At 38.3% G+C, this 23413-nt stretch overlaps 1 protein-coding gene across 6 annotated transcripts; it reads right to left on the reverse strand.

Annotated features, from left to right (window-relative positions):
• Positions 1 to 665: 665 nt before the first annotated feature.
• LOC122063518 (nicotinamide/nicotinic acid mononucleotide adenylyltransferase) lies at positions 666 to 19129 on the reverse strand. Of its 6 annotated transcripts, XR_006135363.1 has the most exons (11): positions 18156 to 18620; positions 16598 to 16679; positions 16159 to 16232; positions 13835 to 13920; positions 11608 to 11691; positions 8860 to 8944; positions 2441 to 2520; positions 1978 to 2020; positions 1695 to 1796; positions 1094 to 1152; positions 941 to 1018 (listed from the first exon to the last, which is right to left on the reverse strand). XR_006135363.1 is itself a non-coding variant. In XM_042627215.1 (10 exons), the coding sequence occupies exons 2-10, from the start codon at positions 16672 to 16674 to the stop codon at positions 916 to 918; spliced, it is 750 nt and encodes a 249-aa protein (XP_042483149.1). In that variant the 5' UTR covers positions 16675 to 16748; positions 18656 to 19129; the 3' UTR covers positions 666 to 915. The 6 variants fall into 6 exon arrangements, 5 of the variants coding, with proteins under 5 accessions (XP_042483149.1, XP_042483150.1, XP_042483148.1 ...); XM_042627215.1 differs by lacking the exons at positions 1978 to 2020; positions 18156 to 18620 and adding an exon at positions 18656 to 19129 and having other exon boundaries at positions 666 to 1018; positions 16598 to 16748; XM_042627216.1 differs by lacking the exons at positions 1978 to 2020; positions 18156 to 18620 and adding an exon at positions 18656 to 19128 and having other exon boundaries at positions 666 to 1018; positions 16598 to 16676.
• Between the last annotated feature and the right edge of the window lie 4284 nt (positions 19130 to 23413).

Raw genomic sequence — 23413 nt, forward strand, 5'->3', positions numbered from 1 at the left:
GTGGACTAGACTCAGATTGAATCGAACCACTATAATTCTCGGTGTTGTGTGATTGTGCTTGTTCTATTTTATTCTGCATTTCTTATTTACAATCACTTGGGATAGTACTTCGAAAAGAGTCAAAATTCCACTAGTATAACCTATTTATCCCCTTTTAGGTTATTTCAGTATTTAATAATTATATTTTGAAAAACTGTTCTATAAAAAGTTTGCTTTTTAATTACTCTTAGATATAAGGATCAAACTGGTATAACACATGATATGGCTAAGAGTAGTAAAATTTAATTCTTGTATTTCAGACAATCTAGTATCCTCAAATAATGAGGCTAGATGAATTTCTGTGTGTCCTAATATTCATTTTTGCAGAAATAAGGGGTGGCTGGGGGTGGGTTTGAGAATGGCTCCTTCTATTGCAGCTTTTGCTTTTCATATTGATAGGTGCTTTGTTTGGGAGTACTTACTTCCTCGGTGGATGGATTTAGTTGTTGATGCACTTGATAATTGAAGTGAACAATTTAAGCAGAATGAGATGACTACAAATAGAGAATACTCAATAAGCAATGGAGATTAGGTTCAATGAACCAGCTAATAGATATAATTGGCAAGACCCTAAGCATACATGAACCATTCTTTTGAGCATGAGATCTTATGTCATCTCTTCCAGCTTCTTCAAAATCACCAATTTGCATTTCTTATCCACTTCAATTTCACTTCCAGCTTCCAACTTAATTAATTAATTAAAATTTTTTTTTAATTTATTTGATAAAGCTTTAAATGCTAATCTTCAATATAATAAATGTGGATGATGGTGATGGAATTGAATCACAATTGCCCCAATTCAAACTACCACAATTCTTCAAATCACCAGAATCACCCATCCTTAGAAGATGGCCGAAATATTTATTCCATTGAGGATTATGCATTGTTTGAGTTCAAGTATAGATGCTCCTGCTTGATATAGTCAATCACTTCATCAGCCGTCAGATATTTCACGGACAACCCTCTTGATATGCATTCCCTGAAAAAAATGGACTCTCTAGTGTTATACTACTAAAAATAGCTCATTCCATTCATCAACAATTTCAACACTCACCTTACTCTAGTTGAACTGATTTGGTTTGGTATCAGCTCATCCACAATTTTGATGTTGTCCTGAAGAAATAGAAGGAACAACATAAAAATGACAGCAATATTTACAAATGATAATATTGTGGGCAAATCCACCATGGTTGGCTGAGACCTTGTCTTTTAGGTCATTCAATCCTTGTCCAACAGATAGTGCACCTCTTGGCCAAGGGGCCTAAGAACCTAAATCTTGAGCCAAAAAACTAGAGATGCCCCAGCTGCAGCTTTCTTTAAGGGCATTTTGCAACTATACTAGAAGATGGGTTTTTAACTATACATTCCTACTGTCTATTCAAAAATACCTTAATAATACTTTTCCAACCTCATTCCTTTTTCAGACAGATGAAGGAAAAAAGAATCCTGAGTGCCATGGAAATGTTTACAAGATTTCTGGTTGCACAGCCAATGAGAGTTTTGCTTAGTTCCAGAACTGACCCAATGATCAGATAACCTCACTTATGAGGATACAGGAGTCATTGACCCAGTACTCATCCATGGTTGACCATCCCATAAAATTTGCATACTGGCGAGAAAAGCTGCTTCTTATTGAGTGAAAAGATTTTCATTACCTTATATTCAGTTAGAATGTCATCCGAAGAGACAATCTTCTCAATATCTTTTCCTTCTCTCCTTATGCAGACAATTCCATAGTCTCTGCAGATGGATCTGACCTGAAAAATAAATTAAGAAGGAATATTCATCACTACTATTTTTTCAACTAGCCGCAGTTCCAAAGGGTTGTGAACGAGTTAAACTGCTCCCTTCCCAATTACATTAAATACATAAAATTTAAAATCTTTTTGTCAAGAGGGAAAGAATGGGGAATGGCATGTAAAAATTAAATGCACCAACCAGGAACAGAAGCAGGACACTGGACATGGGTCAAATCTGGTTTCTTGAAATCCAGTTATGCCATAGCCCATGCAAGAAGAAATGCAAGCCATCAGATGTCGAATAATAACATAAAAAGGAATATGACAAAACCAAGTTTACTTGGTTTGAATAGCTTGCACCTTTGACTCAAGGTATCATTGAATATAAGTCTCTAACTCAATGCTTAAAAGAACAAAAGATCTACGATTCACGGAAGAGCATAATATAGCTAGTCCTGTAACCAAGAGGATCAAAGCATGCAAAGCTTCTTTGGCAAGGTATACTTCAACAACTTGCACGCAGAGAACTGATATGATCAAAATCTAATTAGATTTTCAACCAATTAACATCTAAGTCAAAGCAGGTATGAAAATTGACTAGCTTTTTTTCCTTTTCCTTTTCTTTTTTGTCTAATACTTAAGCTATATTCCAAGAAACATACCTGTTCGCGGATCCAAGCTCCAGGGATGCTAAAAGATTCAAGTAGATCCGAACCACATACAAGCATGATCCTGAGGGATTCTACAAGGAAAGTAAAGGGCAGATCTTTCAGAACCAACTTGAAATATACAATGAATAATCAACTAGACATGCACCCCTCATCTGAGGTATAAACATAGACTGTGAATCTATAATTTATCACTTAAAAGAATGAAGAAACATTAAATTTGCAGGTATTAAAACGAGAAAAATAATAGTCTATACACATGTACAGGTCAATGGCAGTATCATAATGCTAAAACACATAATACCACTAAATATTTTCCATATATATATATTTATTTTTTATTTTCCAACCTTCCTAGGTCAAAGTCCATAGACAGTAAATTTTTTGGTTCTTCTAATTAGTGGAAGAATTTTATTAAAGCCAAACCAGAGACCTTTACACCATACAAGTTTGCAATAAAAAGCTTTACAAATTGAAAGATAAAAAGACTCCCACCAACTCATAAAATCCAAGATCTCCATGTTTGCAAACTCTTTACATTTAAAAGTGCATTACAACACTTTGCTTCCAGTTCTGTTCAGAATCACAAGTGATGGAGCTGAATAATTATCAAACACCCTTTATTTCTTCTTTCCAAATACACCAAGTAACTGCTGCAGGGGTCAACCTCGACGTAATGAAAAAAAAATTGTAATTATTTAACATTAAGTCCTGCACGATAATTGAGATATGAAGTAGGAAAGCCTGTTATGCTCAGAATATAATTAAAGTTCCTAACAAGCCAAGGACATATAATACTGTTTGGGACTACAAGATAAGTGATTATGGACTAAAGCTCCTGCAGAACAGTAAAAATTGAACCCCTTAGATACCTATGTCTCACACAAAACATCACACAAATGGATTTTATTTGAAGGGGAAATTATAAATACAATTTAATGTAGAATAAAATACTGCAAAGCTCCCTAACTTTTGGTAAAACAGGTTTGGTCCTTCTTTGCAGTACTTATACAGTGAAGCCAGATAGCAGTTCACAATCAGTTTGCTTATTTTTCCTAACTACCTTCAGCTTCAGCTCATTTTGCAGGTTACAGATTTCTGCAGCATCCCACATGGGAAAAAGGAAACAGCTCACCTTTTCTATAGGAAAACCCAGTTTATATTAACCTATTTTATATAATATGTACCCGACTCAGTGATGGAGACTTACCTAAGTCCACTAACAGATTCTTTTTTGACACTAACTAGTACTCTACATCTTACTTGAAAACCCTGAACAAAAACTCCTCCCCAGCATCATGAAACCTTAGTTAAGCTCTACCTGAAACAAAGTATGTGGCCCTTCTCAAATCAATTCAGCTGGTACAGTAAAAGTATTGAGTTTGGACCAGATATAGGCATGACCAACTTTAATCCAATCGTCTATATTAATGATCCATGTAGACCTGATGTTACTGGAATCCAATCAGACTCATCTGATTAGGATATATTATACTCTTACTTAGACAAGAAGGAATAGAAGTTAAACATTTGTATTTGAAGTTTTACAACCTTTTAAATTAAACCTTCACCTGGACATTCAAAATATAAGCCACATAGCTGTACCTGTATCTGACAGTTAAGTACAAAATGCCATACACAAGATATGACTTGGGAAAGGCTATGGGATACGGTATGGGTATGAATATGGTATGTATAAGGATTCTGATCAACCTCCACAAACCCCCACCCCCCCAAAAAAAAAAAAAAAAAAATTATATACGTATGTGTTCAAAAATTGATGTATGGGGGGGACTTCACTAAAGTGTGTCAAAAGGTGGAGTTAATATGTTAAAAAAGAGGGTTAATGGTGTCAAAAGAATGGGGATTGATCTTCTTTTTCTTCTTCACAGCCATATCTGAGTGTCTGACTTTTGAGTGCGTATTGGACGCATCTCCATACCACTACCAATGTTGTGTTGCATCCAAAAGGGCAGTCCAAAGGTACACGAAGTTCCGGATTAACAAAGATCATGCCATTGTCAGGTAACACAATGTTCCATGAGAAATTAATGATTACGTTCCAATATATGTATATATATATTTTATAATAATTTCCAACATATAAATATAAAAAATGACTTCAGGAAAAGGTCAATAGAATAAGTTGTGATGCTAATGATGATATGAATATTAGGGAAAATTATAAAATTATACTCCCCTCCCCTGTACATTGAGAAATAACAACCCCCTCCCTCAAGTTTCAAATATTCTATCAATCATACCCAGTCCATGAGAGAGCGCTGTTAAGTGATGACATCAGCCTTACTTTATTCTTTATAATCCCCAAAATACCTTATATGATGTGAGATTCCAAGATTGACCTCCCTTATCATGAGAGAAATAAGTGACCTATGGAAGGGAACTCATCTTCTTCCTTCGGACAATCTGGAACTCTCCGATCATTGAAGCTCACTGAAACCCTACACTTGCGCTGACCCTCATGTTCTTCGTTTGAACAATTTGAAACCCTAGAGTTGGGTTGAAGCCCTATGTTACAGTGAATCTCTCTGATCCTTGAACCTCACTGAAACCCTAGATTTGCGTTGAAGATCAAAGTTGGGTTGAAGCCCTACATTGCAAAGAAGCTCACCGATCCTTGAACCACACTAAAACCCTAGATTTTGTGTTGAAGATCAAAGTTCGGTTGAAGTTTAGAGTTGGGCTGAAGCTCAGAATTGGGTTGAAAGAACTTGCTTGTTCTCAAATGACCTTACCATCTTTCTTTAGGCTGCTTTCCACTAGTCACCTAGCGCCATTCTCTTGATCGATGACCATATCAATAGCCAGTCTAGCCAGAAAACTTATTCTCAAGAATCCATGTCTTCCTATACTCAAATCTTGCAAAGCATGGCTGAACTAAAGCAAATTCATGCTCAGATTGACAGAACTGGGTTCTGGTCAGACCATGTGGCTTCAACCAAACTCATAGAAACCATTATCCTTTTGAATTCAACCAATGTCCATTACTTATGCCTTGTGTTCAAACAAATCCAAATGCCCAATACGTTCACTTGGAACACCGTGATTAGAGCTCATTCAAGAATAAGAAACTCAAGTATCTGCATTTATTTGTATAAAGAAATGTCGTAGAGAGGTGCCAAGCCTAAGGGAATCACCTTGTCATTTGTTCCCAAGACGTGTGCTGATGTGCAAAATGTAGAGGTTTTATTGGGTCTTCAAGGCCAGGTTATGGTGCTTGGATTCTTTTCCAGAGGTTTTTGTGCTTAACTCTCATATATATGCTTACTCTGTTTGTGGGCATGTTGATTCCGCAAGAAGGGTGTTTGACGAGTTGCCACAAAGAGATTTGATCTCTTGGATAACCATGATCAACAATTATGTTCGTGGTGGTCGGGTGGATCAAAGAAGATATATAGATTTTCTTTCAAATAGAGAAAGAGATATTGGAATTCCATGACTTTTGGATACAGAAGGTCTGGCAACATGGAGGAAGCAAGAAGCCTATTGACCTGATGTCCGAAAAGAATGAGATATCCTGGAGTGCTTTGCTTAATGGGTATGTGGAAAATGGTGCTTTCAGAGAGGCTGATGCAGATCAAAGCCTGAGAAGAAAAGGACCGAGAATCAACTTCAGGAAAAAAAAAAAAAAAAAATCTGTTCACAAGTTACTGTTCATGTGAACTGTACCCAAGTGAACAGTAACCAATATGGGACCCACTGCCAGCTCCTAATGTGGAGAGATTGGATAATAATCAGGGAAGATTATTGCCAATTAATTGGGGAAGTTATTAGTCATCAACCAGCCTTATATGGAGGGGATATTTTGAAGTTCTTGTAGGTCCCATGGCCATATTGTTGAGGAGTTTGACAGCTTTATTAGTGCTAAATATTTAGGAAAGATTAGTCCTTGCATGGGGGATTTCATTGATTAAATTAGTTTCCTATTTTCTTGGATGCTTTATGTATTTAGTAGTTTTTATTACTAGGACTGTCTATTTCAGCTAATTAGATCGATTTGATTTGATTTGTAATTAGTTTCCAATTAGGAATTCCTTTCCTTTCCACGCAAGGAGGGATTCAACTGCTATAATCAAATTTATCATTATAAATCAGAGGATTCACAAGGCGATAAAGATGCATACAGGTTCCCGTGCGTAACCTATTGAAAGGCTCGTATTCTGTCTTCGTTCATGATGAGACTATGGCAAAAGAACATGGCGATAGTTTTCTTTTTATCTATACAAAGGACAAGGCTGATTTACAGCTATGATTGAATGAGAAAAAAAGAGCTTTGTATTGGAAAATTGTGAGATGCAGTGCTGTGAGAGATAGCTTGGGTGAGATGCCATAGGGAAGAGTGAGATACTCGACCCAACCTATCCCCCTTCCCGTTCTCTATTTTTTCTGTTTATTTTTTAATCTTTAATTTCTGTTACTAGTTTCCTACAACACCATCAAATCTGGATTTCTGGACAGTAAGTTTCTTGGAGATTCTATCAGCTACTGGAATATTGTTCTTGCTGTAGGGTTGGTTCTTACCAGGAACTAGCTCTTACATTAGAGGCACTGATGGTGTTCCGTGAGATGCAGGCTAAAGGGTTAAGCACAAGTGATGCTTCCATCACAGGTGCCATTTCTGCCTGTGCCCATCTAGGGACTCAAGAGCTAGGGAAAGAAATTCACTCTAGTTTGGATGATCAGAAGGTCCGATCTGATGTTGTACTTGGTACTGCACTTGTAGATATGTATGCAAGTCCACTTACATTCACCAACAATTTCAAGAGAAGCGAGTTCTCCCATAACCGATGAGTTGCAGGTCTTTCCTTTTGGGGTTCAAGGATGTCGCCCGAGAGACCCTACGCCCGCAACCACCCGGAGTCCCCTCAAGATCTCACCGTTTGGAGCAATCTGGCCTCTTACCAGGCTGCTTCCCCCCTCCTCCCCCTCCTCTCTCTTCTTCTTCTCTCGTCCTCTCCCTCTCCCTCTCCCTCTCATCCTCTGCTCTCCCTTCTCTTCGTCTCCTTCACCCTCTCTCCTCTGAACTTTCTTCTTCCTCTCCTTCTTCTTCTTCTTCGATCTCGCATGTTCGGGAGGTGAGATCCATCCTAGCTGCCTCCCCTTTCTTCCCTTTCCTGTCTTGATCCTGATCCGGTGATGGTTTGCCAAGATCCTGTTGACCCTCCTTGAACCGTTGGCTCCTTTTTCCGCTGGCGTTAATTGGGTTTGTTCGAGTTTGGTTTTGTTGCCGTCCATCTGCTACTTCGACTTGCTCATGGTTTGGATCGCTGGCTCTTCTCTCCAACCTGCTCCCTTCGCCGATGATCGCTAGACCAATAGCTGTTCTTCATCCTCCCTGCTCCCGGAATGGATCGTTGGTTCCTCTCCCCCCTCCTTTGCCGACTAGCTGGACCTTTTGCTGTTCTTCTTCCCTCCCTGCTCCTGGTTTGGCTCCTTAGTCTTCTCCCCCCTTCGCAGACGATCGTTGGGCCTACTAGGTTGAGTGTGCTTTGTGCCGGTGACCTAGCCATGCTCTCTCATGGAAGATCGAACGTCTCTCACATTTCTCCCTGATTGAATCGTTGTCTCGGTGGTTTTGGCAAGCTCTTTGTATGGCTCCATCCCACAAGGTTGCCCTCATGCTCGGCCGACAGCCGCCTCGCCGTCACCCTCCGAAAGGCCGACGCCCCTCCCCCTTTGTGGCTGTATCCTGCGAGGCCAGCTTCTCCCCTGGTAGTGACCCTCCACAAGGCCCGCGCTTGCTTCCGTGACTGCCTTTTTTGCCGAACTCCGATTCACATCTTGAGGGCTGGAAGTTGTCATGTTGAGACCTGGTGCTAGGGTTTGGTGGAGTCCTATCTCCATTTCCCCTTTTGCCCCTCCTATTTGGGCTTCTAGGTTCTTGTTATTTTTAAGTTGTTGGGCCTTTGGCTCTTGTTTTGTCCATTTGGGCCTCACTCCTCAAGCCCACTTGGCTTTGGTTGCTGTCTTCCTTGGACTTTGGTTCCCTTATTGGGCTCGTATTTTCCCTTAGGGGATATATTTTCCCTCCCCCTCTTTTAATGCATTTATTATTAATTCATCCAAAAAAAGATGAGTTGCAGGTCACCTTTGAAGCTCTCAAATCTTCTTTTCCACATGAGAGGAGATGACAACCTGAGAGGAGGTGTCAACAATTGAAGTCTTAAAAGGTATTAAATACAAGGGTAATATTGTCTTTTTAATTGCCTTTTTAACACCGTCAGCAACTAATGGGACGATTGATAGAATATTTAAAACTTAAGGGAGGGGGTTAGAGGGGAGTGATATTGAGGCAAGTACACTAGAGGAGAGTGTAATTTTCCCTAAATATTATATAATATTTTGACAGACAGCTCCAAATCCTACTGAAAAAATAAAAATAAAAAACTTACTTCCGGAAATCAATCCATTCTCAGACAAGCAGCTCCGTATCCGAGCCAAAACAGTCAAAGATCGTTGGAAGCTACTTTGCTTTGCCTATAATAGAATTCAGAGCATTTGCCTCAATGATGACATGATGAATGAGCCAAAAAACTTTTGGCACTAAATAGGCTTTGCCCTTCGCCTTAATAATGAAAAGGGCATGACAGAAGACAAAGTGATGGAAGAACAGAGACTCCTACTAATTACTGAAATGCAGACATGGAGAGACAACATAAAGAAGCATACTCATGTTCCACAGATAATAATGTCCCAATGACTTACTATGAAGTTGAACTCCTCCCCACCCCCCCAACCTGCAGGCCCTTAAGCATGTCAAAAATTTCCACCTTGTGTTTGGTTGTAGTGAATGTAACCCTTCAGAAGCACAGACAAATTAAGTTGGCAACCTTTGCTCTTGAAAATTTCCTATATGCTGCCTGAAAATTTTGTCCATTGCTTCATCTAATTTGTCTCTAAAGCTTTTGTTTTTGTTTTTTTTTTTGGGGGGGGGGGGGATTTTCCCTGTCATCTAGTTAACATGGTCCATATAACAGACAATTATTAGTCTGCAAAGCTAGAAGGAACCCAATTTTCCTGATCATCCATTTTACTGATCTCTGATCCTAAAGGCATCATTGTTAAAGTCAGCAAAGCAATCTTTAATATGAAATTCTTCTGCATTCGCTTGCATGGCATGCATAAAGGCTAGCCCTACCCCCTGTTCTCTCAAGACAATTACTGGTCTACAAAACGAAGAAGAAAACAAATTTCCCGCCACCCAGTCTATTGGCTAGTGATACTATATGTGAAGGTGTAAAAAAAAAAAAAAAAAAAAAAAAAACCCACCATTGCTTTTGTATTTGAATCATCACGGTTCGAAAAACAAACAAATATAACTTTGAATAGAATTGAACGGAAAATTAGATTCGCCCAGCCCAAACAATTAAGTTGGGATATGACATTTTTTCTTTCTTCTATAACTAAATATGCTAGAGATACGGATACCCTTTCTAATGGGATCAACATGATGCAGGAATAGTTCATTGGACGCGATAGAGTTCGTTTGAGAACCCCAACCAAGAACCGGGTCCAAGTTTGGTACTTGTTCCTTAGGATATTTATGATTTATTTTATTTAGAAAAGATATGTATGTTTAATTTCAGGGTAGCTATTAGACATGTAGGGAAATTTCCAATTTGAGTTTTCATGAGTTTCTATTTTTGTTAGTTTAAGTTTTAGAAAGTAATTAGGAGTCTTTGTCTTTTTGTGTTCTATAAATACATGTGTAAACCAATGATGGGGGTAGATCGATAATGAAAAGATGAGTTGAGTTGTTTGGGTGAAGCCCGCGTGGCTGCATGTGCAATCTCTCCCCCCCTTTTTCTATCGATCTCACTCTCTCTTGTACTCTGTTTCTGGGCAGTTTTGGCATTTCAAAGACTTGAATATGATACTGTCAATTCTTCTCTTTTCCCTCTGAGATTTTGTGCACTGGTGCTACTCCTAGAGGCAAATTAACCAGCCCAAATTGGTTCATTAAGAGTACTGCAGTGCTGAAAATCAAGCCCTCAACAGAACTGAGTTCAGTTATACCGCAAGGTTACTTTCCCAGACCTATATTCTGCTATTTGATTCCCTGTTAAGCCTATTATCACTTGCATACAAGAGGATGGTAGATTGCAACTCTCTTAAATCTTAGGGTCATTGGTGGTTTTCAAAGAAGTTCTCTTGTTTAAACCAAAGTCATCTTACTGTTGGTCTTCTGCTTTTGACAAAAAGTTGAAGACGATAGTCTCCAACCCATGTTTTCTTTGCTCTTTAGTTATCCATTGTATTTCCATTATTGCCCCTACCCTTTTCCTTTAGTATGCTTTGTCCCATTATTTGAGTTTCTTCCTAGTTTTTCCTTGCTCAATAAATCTCACATTGCCTCTTTACTTACGAATAGCCCTTGAAATTTCTGGCTCATTATGAGATTGCCACTAGTCCTTACCTTGACATACTTGTTATTCGAGTGGGGTTCTGCATCACAACACAAGAACGAAGTACTATGCAATAATTAGTAACTGTATATGTACAGAGAGGCAACAAATGATTCAACAAGTATGCATTATAGTCAGATTCCTACCAATATAAATGATAGCATTATTGATGCCAGAAGACTTCCAATAACTTCATTAGACTTCTGGAGGGGGCCAAAAATGCCTGCTGATATGCCAGGATGGAATCATGATGTTTCTCTTTCCTCAATATAGTTACAGTTTTTACCTTCTAAAGAAAGTAATATCTATCTATATCTATCTATATATATATATATCTTGCATCACTATCTAACAGCCTCACATGTCACATCTTCTTGTTAGTATTGCATTCTCTTTAACGGGTCTTAGGTTTCTTTTGAATAAAAGCCTTCCCTTATCTATTCCGCCACCCCTACTACTTATGTTACATTCCAAACAATATAAAAGGGTCAGTGTCCTTCGCCTGATATTTTTATTTATACTCCAACCTCATTTAGAAGCCTTACCACTCTTAAGCATCAAGCATTTCAACGTTATCAAAGCCAAGAACACAAAATACAGTATAGAAACCCATTATCCCCAAATTGTACTAACATTTTCTAGAGAACAAGCTTCTGTACACAGAAAAAGAATAAGGATAACAAACTGAGCGAACTACAAAGTAAAGTGAGAGAAAGATTATGCATCATAAATTACCTCCCATGAATCCACCATTATGAATGAAGAACTTTTGCAAGCTAGGTCACACATCTGAATCCGATGTTCAGCAGATATAAGGCCCTAGAAGAAGATATCAACTTGAATTATGGTTATGTAAGAAAAGGGAAAGTAACTCCTGAATATCTAAAGATATACTTTGGTTTTAGCCATAGGACTACCTACTTCAAGAAACTAGGCTAAATGTACAACATTATAACTAAGCAGGTACAGAATGCACGTAACAAACACCCCCAAGCCAAAAGAGACACAAGCTAACTAGATTAAGGTGATCAAAATGAATATTACTTTAAATTGATATCAACAACAGTAGGCATTCTCATTCAAACTCAGTAATGCTATCGCATGGAAAACTATCACTTATCTTCCTAGGGAGGAATTTTTTTGAGATGAGAAATCTAAAACAAATCAAGAGATAGTCTCAACAACATGTTTTAGATAAGCATAGAAGCCAATGCTAAGAACTTTATTTTATAGTTCCATGTCTCCTTCTCATATAAGCACAGAACCCACCAACATTAGTATTATTAAAATTCAAAATAAGGAAAAAAAAAAAAAAAAAAAACTCCATATTGACATATGCAAAATTAAAAAGAAAACATCCAGCATCCATGGTGGTACAGAATACAGAAGGAAACAGGGAGCCTTTGAGGGAACAAAGGCTTCAGTACAGATTGAGCTTCTCATATTTTGCCATATTTGACCCACCTTCTTCATGCTTAATTTCCCACAGATTGATGTGCAGAATTCAGAATTGTTCAAACAGAGTGATGCAGTACCAACAAGGGTTTAGACAAGGAGAACCAAGACCAAGGTCGACCCAAGTGGCTGATTGGGTCAACCCAGATCTGGTCCAAGTCAGCCCACGAATTGGGCTGCTGATGGGGTTACTAATTAGTTATTAAGTTTCTATTTTGAAGTCCTAAATTAGTTTCTAATTTCAAGTCATTGTTAGTTTCTAATTTCTGTCAAGACTAGTTTATATTTTCATTAGATTCCAATTTCCAGTTTTTAGTAACTTCTTGTAATCAGTTTTTAGTAATTCTGAGTTACAATTATTTGTAAACCCTCCCCATCATTATAAATAAAGGATATGGCTCTTTTATGAGCCATGATTTTATGAAAACAAAAATATGGCTGCTGCTGCTGCTTTCTCTGCAAGAGAACTTTTGTGTGTTTGATCACAGTGATGGGTTGGTGTTCGATCCAACGACTCTTTGTGGCGTGAAGTCCAAGAGGCCCTTCTCTTCTACTGTTCTTCTCAATTAATTTCAGTCATATTTTCAAGGATTAAGGTTGCTGCAACCAGGTAAGTGTTTTCTCTGTTTTCTGCCCAGAATTTCTGCAAACAAAGCATTCGGCCCCCACTGTTGGGATCAGTCCAGCCAGTGGTTTGCTCCAATCTTCTGGTCGATTGTTCCCCTCTGTTTAACTAAGGATCGATCCACTTTCTAGCTGATTCTGTTCAGCCAATAGTGAGATATTCAAAATCTCCAGTTTGCTTCTTTTAGTGAACTGAAGCTTCCATTTTCTGGATTCTGGTTCTGCTGATCTGAATAGCATTTTCTGGACTGCTGAATTAAGTTTTCTGAATATTGAAGACTGTTAGTGCTTCAACAGTTCCTGATTTAATTCAAAACTGCTACTGGGTTGGTTTATTCACAGTGTTACTGTCCTGACAGATCGATACTCTTTCTGTGATCTGGTGTGACTGATTGTGACCTATTTTCTGTCTTAATTATGTTGTTAATTGATTCTGCTTACTGGTATAATTTCTGTTAGTCGATATTCCAGAATTCTGTGTTTGTTCTTTCTGGTTTCAAATTCTGTTTACTGCTTAAATTCTGGATTATTGCTGCTGTCTCCTTTTGAGTGAATTTTGGTTGTTCTCTGGTTTATAAAATCCTGCAGTCTTGGGTCTGGTTTGGTTGTCAAATGCATTCCTACATTACAGAGTTAAGCCATTAAATTTATCAAGTTATCCCATCATAATTCTCCTCTGGATCAAACAAGAAATCTCTGTCATGCGAAGATGGAGGAGAGTTCTGTCTGGTTAACAGCAAGCGTAAAACCACTATGCCAACCCATTTTAAACATAAATAACAGACACCAAGTAGTCTAAATAAGGAAGTGTTGAGTTGAATCAAGTCTCTAATTCTCCTTAAGCATTTGCATGCATGAACATAATATGTGAAAAATTACATACCCTCTTCTTGTATGCATCATTCACAGGTGACATATAACCTCCAATCACGCAATAACCTTCTGAATTCAATGCATCCTTTGCCAATTCTAAACACGAAAATAGAAATGATCAAAACATATTAGATGCCAACAATAGCTTCCACTGATTAAGGCAATCCTATATGTGTTTATATTTTTCAGATTGCTAATAGTTCTTGCTTTTTTTTTTTTTTTTTTGATAGAAGATTGCTAATAGTTCAAGATAATGTTTATTTGACCTTCAGTAAATAAAGGAAGCAAGGAGGTTAGGTATGCCACCGGCTTTCTTGGAGCTAGCGGCTCAACGGCTCAACCTATGAGAAGGCTGGGATAGGAGGGGCATAGGGGACTTTTCCAAGGGGAGGAGGAGAGCGATTGACATAGATCTGGCCATACCGATGGCAAACCCAGCCTTTTCCCATAAAGGAAATATGCAACATCATTGCAAGGATTAACAGCTCAGAAAAGAAAAATATATAGATTTCTGTTAGAATAGGAGTAAGTGTGCTGCAGGGGCATATTGGGGCTTTCCCCCCTCCACCGACCCTATTTAGACTGGGGAGGCTGGATGGGGGGGTATTCTTGTAATTTCCTTATGTTTTCTGTTTTGTACTCCTATCATGACTCTATCATGATTCTATATTATAAATAAAGGGCTTGTGTGATCAGTTAAAGACACAAAAGCATTCTCCCTATTTCATAGTGTTAACAATTTCTTTTACAAACCAGTCAAGATTTAACAAAGACACAATTATTGGTGATTAAATCAAGCTTGTGTTTCATGACTAGGGTGAGGAAACATGTGACCATTTGTCCTTTAGAGCAAAATTAAATATGTGTCGTTCACACAAAAGTCAATGCAACTTGATTCAATAACAATTAAGTAGTTTATTAGCTCTTCATTATGCTTCATACAAAGGATGATTAATTTCAAAGGATGGTTAATTTCAAAGAAAGTAATGAATAGCTCAGTGCTTCTCATGTAAACCTGGAAGCTAAAATACTGGGAAAAAAAAAAAAAATAAAATAAAGCCATGTGTAACAAACTCTAGAGAAAACAATGGCAGGAAGAAATAAAAAGGATTGAGTTCTGCTCCTTGAGGAGCACTTATGGCTTGATCTAGATTTGGGCATCAGCATGAATGGCATCCAGTTAGATTCTTTACTCTGATACCTTACTGGAAATACTAAACTCAACTAAGCCTATGCCAAATACTTCTGTCCACCAAGGCACCAACACAGATCCCATTCCACGATCATACTCCATCCAGGGCCATTTCTTGTATTAACTCATATGCATTTTCGCACCACTTCAACCCAAACTTATGGCTTGATCTAGATTTTGGCATCAGCATGAATGGCATCCAGTTAGATTCTTCACTCCGATACCTTACTGGAAATACTAAACGCAACTAAGCCTATCCCAAATACTTCTGTCTACCAACACAGATCCCATTCCACAATCATACTCTATCCAGGATCATTTCTTATATTAACTCATATGCATTTCGCACCACTTCAACTCATGTCACTTTCTGTCCTTTATTAAATTCCACTTGCACAGTATTACCCCTCACTATGATTAAATGGTAGTAACGATGGAAGATAATGTTCTATAAATTTAACGATCATATACCCATATCAAACTAGACTTTAACAATACAGTAGACACCCCATTTAAAGGACCTAAACCAATAAATTTTTTTCCTTTTCTTAAAAGGGCAACAGGTTCATGAAGCTCAAAATGATTGTTAAAAATGACTGAAGAAAGCAAAGAGAAAGCTCTTGCATGCATGACACAACAAACTATACCGTTAATTTAACTTTACAAGCTGCAATACACTTGTATATGCCTCACATTTCTCTATACTGCCAATTTTAGTTTGCTCCTCTACCCAAAAAAAAAAAAAATTTGTTTGCTCCAGTTTCCTTTCAAAACCCACTCTGCATTACACTCCCCAAGGAAAATTTGGATCTTGGGGAGTAGGGATTTCCCATAGAAGATTGAGCAACTGAGCAAGGAATTAAACTTCAGTATCAGAAATGGTATCAGCACAATCCTGCCTGATCTTTGGTGGGTACTGTGATGCATAGGCAAGTATTGGATGGTTTGCTGTTGGCCAATCCAATCCCCATACATGAAAGCTTCATCCAAGTGCTGGAGATAGTGAACAAGTATGTGCAATTAATTGCATTGATTGTCTGAGAATAGCTCATTAGTAGAACAAAAGAAGAAAATTCCTGTATGATTCTTTTGAGAAGAATAATAATTAATGGAAGAAGGGCGTGGATCCAGCTAAAACTTACCAAACATGCGTAAGTGCATATAAGTAGGAGGATTGAAACTTCCAGTTGCTAAGAGAACAACATAAATAAGGTTCCTATTTCAGAGCAGAAAGAAAACAAGGTAGCATGTTTTAGAGAGAGAAGTGGCATTGGTCCCATATTTTTTATCAGGATAAAAAGAAATGTAGTATCAGAGACTCGTGGTTATAGTAGATATTTACAAAATGTAATTGACTAAGTCTGTGCACATAAAATGCATGAAAATACAAGTAGCAAAAGAAAAGAACGAGGTCTATATCACAGCCTATCTCATGTCCAAGTACGTTAAGAGCCTTCCCTTGAGTTATATTAAGACTACGTTATTGGCTAAGCATTTTTTTTGGGGGGGGGGGTAACAAATAGAAGAATAATTCAAGGACCTAAAATTGCCAGAATTCAAAAAAACAACAAAATACTTTACTTGGTTACACCATCTGATGGGCTATCTTGATCTCTAGTTCCCAAAGATAATTTGTCCAAAGGTAGGGGAATATCCATTTCTTCTGGTAAGAAAGGGGTCCAGAGAATGAAATTAACTTAGTAGCTCCACGTTCTAGATCTTGTAGCATGATCTACACATAATATAATACACGGAACACATAAAATGATAAAATAAAATCGAACAAAAGCAAATAAACACAAGTATATTGAGTGGCTTATTTGTGAATGAAGCGGGAAAATGAATCATTTATAAGGAGACATATCTCAAAATTTGAATTCAAAAGTATTCTATAAAACATATTTCACAATTGCTCTTTTCATAAGAGGTCAAGAGGGAAATAAAACGTGAAGGCTTCAAGAATATGAATAACCATGAACTCGATCTAACACCAGGTTATAACTTCAGTTTCCTCCCAAAACACCCGGCTCTGGCAGTAACTGGGTCACTACCAGTGTAAATGGGCAACTCTGCTGCCTCAGGCTGTGAATTCAGGTCGAGTGCTCTCGGCCATAGAGGGTGAGTTTCATGTATTTCAGGTCTTACAGAATTGATGCTGAGTGGTAAAACATGGAATTAATGCTTGTGCCATACTATGTATCTAGTACCATAGAAATCTAGAACACAACGAATAACAACCATTACAATCATGATCACTATAAAGAGAAGTAATCAGAAATCCACTGATACCAGGTGGAATTGGTTTTTCCTGATTCGTACACTTTCTCTTCTCTGTTATGCAATACACCTTGTACAGTGATCCACCTCCCAAGTCCCAACACAACACCATGAGAAAGTGAAGGGTTTGTGATCCCAGTTGAGAGAGAGAAAGAGAATCAAATGAATATAGCACGATTACAAAGTTGCCTTGTTGAGTGTTCACATCAAACCTACCTCATCTAAAAAAAAAAAAAAAAGAGAAGAATCCTGCAAAAAAAAAAAAAAAATCTGAAATTGACTAGTATGTTGCTGAAAGATTATTAGATTACTTGGATTGCAGGCATTCTTCACTTGATAATGGGAGAACCGTGCAATAACAGAGAAAATTTGACTGAAAGATAGATGATTGATGCCAGCCAGAGTACCTTGCAAATTTGGGTGTTGCATAGACGCATTTGTGCAAATCCAATGTGTTTCAGTCGAATAGGGTTGATTTAATGTAGGCAAAAGAAGAAAAAAAAATGGCATGAAAGAACCGAAACAGGGAGGATGAGAGTACGGTTGTTGCAACGGAACTCACCATGCCCGGAGATGTGGTTTTGTATTGGAGATATCGATTCTCAAACCTCCCGCTTGTGTCCCTCTCACAGTTTGTGCAAACAAAACGATCAAAGTCTTCTAATTTTTGTGCATTTTTGTATTCAATCCTTACTGGTATCGAAACAAAATCTTATGAGGGGTAGAAATTGCATTGTTAGAGTGAGTGAGAGAGAGAGAGAGAGAGAGGGTTGGGGTTGCAGCAATGATTTCATCCGATCAGGGAGACTTGCAAAGTTTCTATCAGTTCGGCCAGGGAGAGGGCTAAGTTTCAGAGTTTCACCTGTGCCTACTGATCGGAGAGTTGCAGAGCTATTCACCATTTCCTTCTTCCTGCTGAAGAACCCATTAGAGCTTCTGAGATGAAATGGAGTATGTGTGTTGTTGAAAACAGAGCATTAGCGGCTTGGGGTTTCAGCACTCAGGGAAGGGGAGAGAAAGTAGAAGATACTGTTAGGACTTGAGAGATCGAGGCTTACAGAATTAATACCATCAAATCACCCCTTAACGCAATTTGCATTAATTTCTCAACTCTACATTCTTTATATTTCCTGTTGGGTTCTTCAATGTGAAAAATTTATCATGGAAAACTTCGCAAAACCGGATAACCAGGAATACATTACTGCAGAGAGTAATCGATATGAATCAAAATATGTCTTAATTAGCAATCTTATCAGGAATTCGAGCTCCAAAGTATGAAAATCCATATAAATTTTTTTTTAATTTTTCCTCAAATTTTGTAAATAAAAGGAGGAAAAAAAAAAGATGAAGAGGAAGACTCACGTTTGCCTCGAGCTTTCAAACTTGCAGAACAGATTGCCTGGAGCTTTCAATCTTGCAGAACGGACTCACTGATCAAAGCCCAAATTAGACCAGGGGAATCGAATTCGAATACCTACAGCTTATTCAGTGGTCGCATGGTATGGGTATGGGTACGGGTATGGGTTTATTGGGTAATTGGGTGGGTTTTGGCACAAGCAAGACAGATTCGACCCATGATTAAAGAGTGTTTGGTTCGCTAATTCTGTAGGTGCATGTATTGAGAAATTTTATGTGAAACAAATTTTATTTGAAATATTTGCATACTCTGAAACATCCAAAGAATTATAGGATTCTCTGAAAGACATGTATGGGCAAGCCGAGAATGCCTCTCGTGTTTTCGAATTGCAACAAGAAATTTCTAATATGGAACAGATTTCTTCTCAATCTTGGTAATCTCAAAAGGAAATGGAATGAATTGAGACAATATCACCCTCTCACTACGACTGTCGATGTCTATACAAAGCGAGAGTAACACGATCGTATTTTTCAATTGTTGTCTAGGGCTCGTTTGACAACGTTTCTGCCGTTTCTGTTCCCAGAAACAGCAGAAACATAAATTCACGTTTCTAGGACCAGAAACAGATTTTTGGGTGTTTGATAAACCTGTTTCTTGGAACTTTTTTTGCACACAGTTAGCCATACATATGAACTTGAGAAGAGTTGCAGGCACCAATAAAAGCCACTAGCCACAACTAGTAAAGCCAACCTAGCCACCAATACCACCACTGGCATAGAAGAAGGCAGAGGAGGAGACGAAAAATGGAAAGGAAAAAAAAAAGATAGACACAGAACAGAGAAGGGAAGAAGAATGAGAAGAATTAAAAAATAAATAAATTGTAGGCAAAAGGAGGGCTTCAAGGAGATGGGAGAGAGAGAGGGAGTGCCAAGTTGCCATCAAATGGAGCCAATGAGCCACCCAAGCATTGGAAGAAGTATTAGACGGGGGAAAAAAAACCAGAAGAGCGAGAAGAAGGGGAGGGGGCTGGAACAATAAGAAAAAAAAGAAAAAAAAAAAAGAGGAGACCGGAAGAAAAGAAAAATAGAAGCCAGAAACAGAAAAGAATAGAAGGAAGAAACATACCTGAAGAACCTATCTAATCATGGCAGCCGCATCTGAATTGGTGTCGGCATCAAGCTACATCGTGCTTTTCTTCAAGTTCTTCTTCAAACAGAGAAGGAAGAAGAAGAAGATGAGCAACTGAAAAAACAGAGAAGGGAAGAAGAAGAAGAAGAAGAAGAAGAAGAAGAAGTCTTTTACACTATTTTACTTACCTTGCTGGAGCTGGAGTAGCCGGAGGAGGAATCGCTAGAGCCATGGTAGCCGGAAAATTGTTGTCGGAGTGGGAATCGATGGAGATGATTGCCGTTGCCAAGGGTTTCATTTTAAACCCTAAGCCAAGGCGTGTGAGAACTTGAGAAGAGTTGCAGAGGGTTCACAAGAGAGAGTTTCTTTCAGAAGTTGCAGAGCCCTCAAGAGTTGTAGAGGGTTAACGGGAGTTAGAGACACAAGGGAGTCCTGCTTCGAGAAACGAGCGAAACAAGTAAAACTTGTTTCGTCATTCATGTTTCTTGAAGCATAAATTGTTATAAATTTCAATTAATGTTTCAAGAAACAAGTGGAATAGAACACTTTTATCAAACGGTATTTATGCCGTTTCTTTGTTTCTGAGAACAAGAAAACACAGAAACACGTTTTTGGTTATGTTATCAAACGGGCCCCTAGTCTTCGTTCTAAGTATGAAGACCTCAAAAGGCAGATTCTTATGTGTAGTCCCTTGCCTTCATTCTCCTGTGTGTGTGTGCTACTATCCATTGGGAAGAGACACAAAGACGTGTCATGAAGACTAAATCTGGAAATGAAGTGTTTGAAAATTCTGCTCATAATGTGCATCTTGGTGTTTCTTCTCAAAGCAATCAAGGCAGCTGCTCCTCGTCTTCCAATAGGCATGGTGGAAGAAAGGGTGGTGGTTCTCGCTACCATTGTGAGCATTGTGTTCGTGATGGACATACCAAGGACCTTTGCTGGGTCCTTCATCCGTGTCTTTGTCTAAACACGGAAAAAAGGAACATATGGTAAGATGGGAACTGAAGCTAATATTGCCTCTCATGCCATTGGACCAGATTTGCAATTAGCTATGCAGCTGCAAAATTTATTAAAAACGAATGGTGGATCAAATCTTGGTGGCTCTGTTGGTGTATGATGTCTTGTATTCCTTCGCAGTTTAATCCAGGGAGTACTAGTGCAGCACCTAGACAGGTAGGACGGCAGTCCCGCTAGCCGGTTAGCAGGCCGTGAAGGTTGCAAGGGGGTGCAGCCCCCCGCTCGAATTTTTTATTTGAGGGCAATTGTAGTTTAATCCGGATTAGGGTTTTTTTCGCTATATATTTGTAGCAAGAGTTTCTTTCTCTGTAATGCAAGCAATACTGAGAGGTGTGAGGACGAGCGCTGTAACCCTATTCTCTATTGATAGTGAAGCAGGATCTCATCTCAGCGGGGACGTAGGCAACCTTGCCGAACCTCGTAAAATCCGTGTGCATTGTTTGTTTTGTTTTTCCATTATCTTCTGCATCGTTTTAGGGTTACGTTTCTATAGGCTCCACCTCTTTTTGTTTTTGACTCTGGTAATGCCTCTGCTCTTTCTACTTTGTCCAAGGAATTTTTTATAGTTGATTCAGGGGCAACTCATAACATGTGTTGTACTTCCCATACATTATCTCATTTGAATACTAATACTGGCCACTCTCCTATTACCATGGCTAATGGGACTCATGTCCTAGTTCAAGGTGTGGGTAATATTAATTTGTTCTCTAAGGATTCAAATGGTTTATTGGTTCCCTCTTTATCCTCTAATCTTTTGTCAGTTGGCCAGGTAATCAAAAATTTAAACTGTGATGTTTTTTCTCTCAACAAGGTAACATTTTAGGACAACATATCGAAGAAAGAAGATTGGTGAAGGCCGTTATCAGAATGGACTATACGTTCTTGATGTACTTGGTGTTGCTTTTACTACAATGAATAAGCAAGATGTGATGGCGCAACTCTGGCACTGCCGACTTGGGCATCTGTCAGATCGGGTGTTATGTTTTTTGCATCCTTCTATTTCTCTTAATTCTAATGGTTGCGATGTTTGACATTATTCCAAACAACATTGGTTACCTTTCTCTCACAGTATTAGTATTTCTACTAAATTATTTGGATTGGTGCACTGTGATGTTTGGGGGAAAGCCCCGGTTGAATCTCGAGATGGTTTTCAGTATTTTATTACGTTTATTGATGACAAAAGTCTCACTACATCGGTGTATTTGCTCATCCAAAAGTGAAGTGTCAACTTTTTTTCAAAAAATTTGTCATATGGTGCACACATAATATGATGCTCACATACATGTGCTTCGTATTAATAATGGCACTGAGTACACCAATGGCCCTTTTCAAACATTTCTTAAAGCCTGTGGTATTCTTCACCAAACCTCATGTGTTGGAACCTCCCAACAAAATAGCATAGCTGAACGAAAAAATCATCATTTACTTGAAGTGACACAGGCTCTCCTGTTTCATGCCAATGCCCCAAAAATTTACTGATTGGATGCAATTCTCACTAGCTTCTATTTGATTAATAGACTTCCCAGTGAAGTTCTTAATTTTAAGACACCCATAGAAGAGCTTCTTGGTCACCCAGTCAATACTTCTCACTTTCGTGTCTTTGGTAGCATGTGTTATGTTCACTCACAAACTAGCAGAACATTGGACCCTTGTGCCTGTAAATACATTTTCTTTGGTTACTCCTCTCTGAAAAAAGGGTTATAAATGTTATGACCCTATATCCCGTAAGATTATCATTTCTCGTGATGTTCAATTTGATGAAAAGTCTATATTTTTTTCCTGGTAGGAGTCAAATTCAGGGGGAGAATAGTGATGATTATGATTAGCCAATAAAATGTGGTGGGATTTGACTTGCCTCTACCTATTGCGATAGAACAACCGGTTGATGACAATTCAGATCCTCTGATTGATTGTACTCTTGAGTTTATTTATAATCAGGTCGGTAATAACAATGAGGGGTAGTTTGGTAATGACAATTCAAATCCTTTGATTGTCCCGGCTACTCCTATCGTCCCTGTCAGGTGATCATCTTGTGTCACTAGGCCATTTGTGCTACTACGAGATTTTTCAAGCCACCATGTCAACTATTCGATACAATCTCATCTTTGTTATGAGAATATATTCCCGGGATTAAAAACTTTCCTAACTAAGATTGATGCCTTCACTGAACCAAATAGCTTTAATGAAGCTAAGACCTTGTTCGTATGGGTTAATGTTATGAATGAAAAACTCCACTCCCTTGATAAAAATCTTACATGGGATATTGTTTCTCTCCCAAAAAGAAAGCAACCAGTTGGGTGTCGATGAGTTTATGAAATCAAGTACAAGAGTGATGAGTCTATAGAAAGGCATAAGGCTAGATTGGTTATGAAAGGTTATACATTACAAGGAAACGTTTGCTCCTGTAGTCAAAATGAATACTATTCGTGTTATATTATCTGTGGCCGTTAATAATGATTGGTCATTATTCTAAATGGAAATTAAAAATGTGTTCTTACAAGGTGATCTTGAAGAGGAAGTATACATGGATATACCTCTTGGTCATGCCTTGGAAAATTAAGTTGTAAACTCAATAAGCAATCTCCTCGTGTGCCTGGTATGGAAAATTAAGTTCAACC

The sequence above is a fragment of the Macadamia integrifolia genome, unplaced genomic scaffold (genome assembly GCF_013358625.1).
Source record: "Macadamia integrifolia cultivar HAES 741 unplaced genomic scaffold, SCU_Mint_v3 scaffold1347, whole genome shotgun sequence".
Taxonomy (NCBI): domain Eukaryota; kingdom Viridiplantae; phylum Streptophyta; class Magnoliopsida; order Proteales; family Proteaceae; genus Macadamia; species Macadamia integrifolia.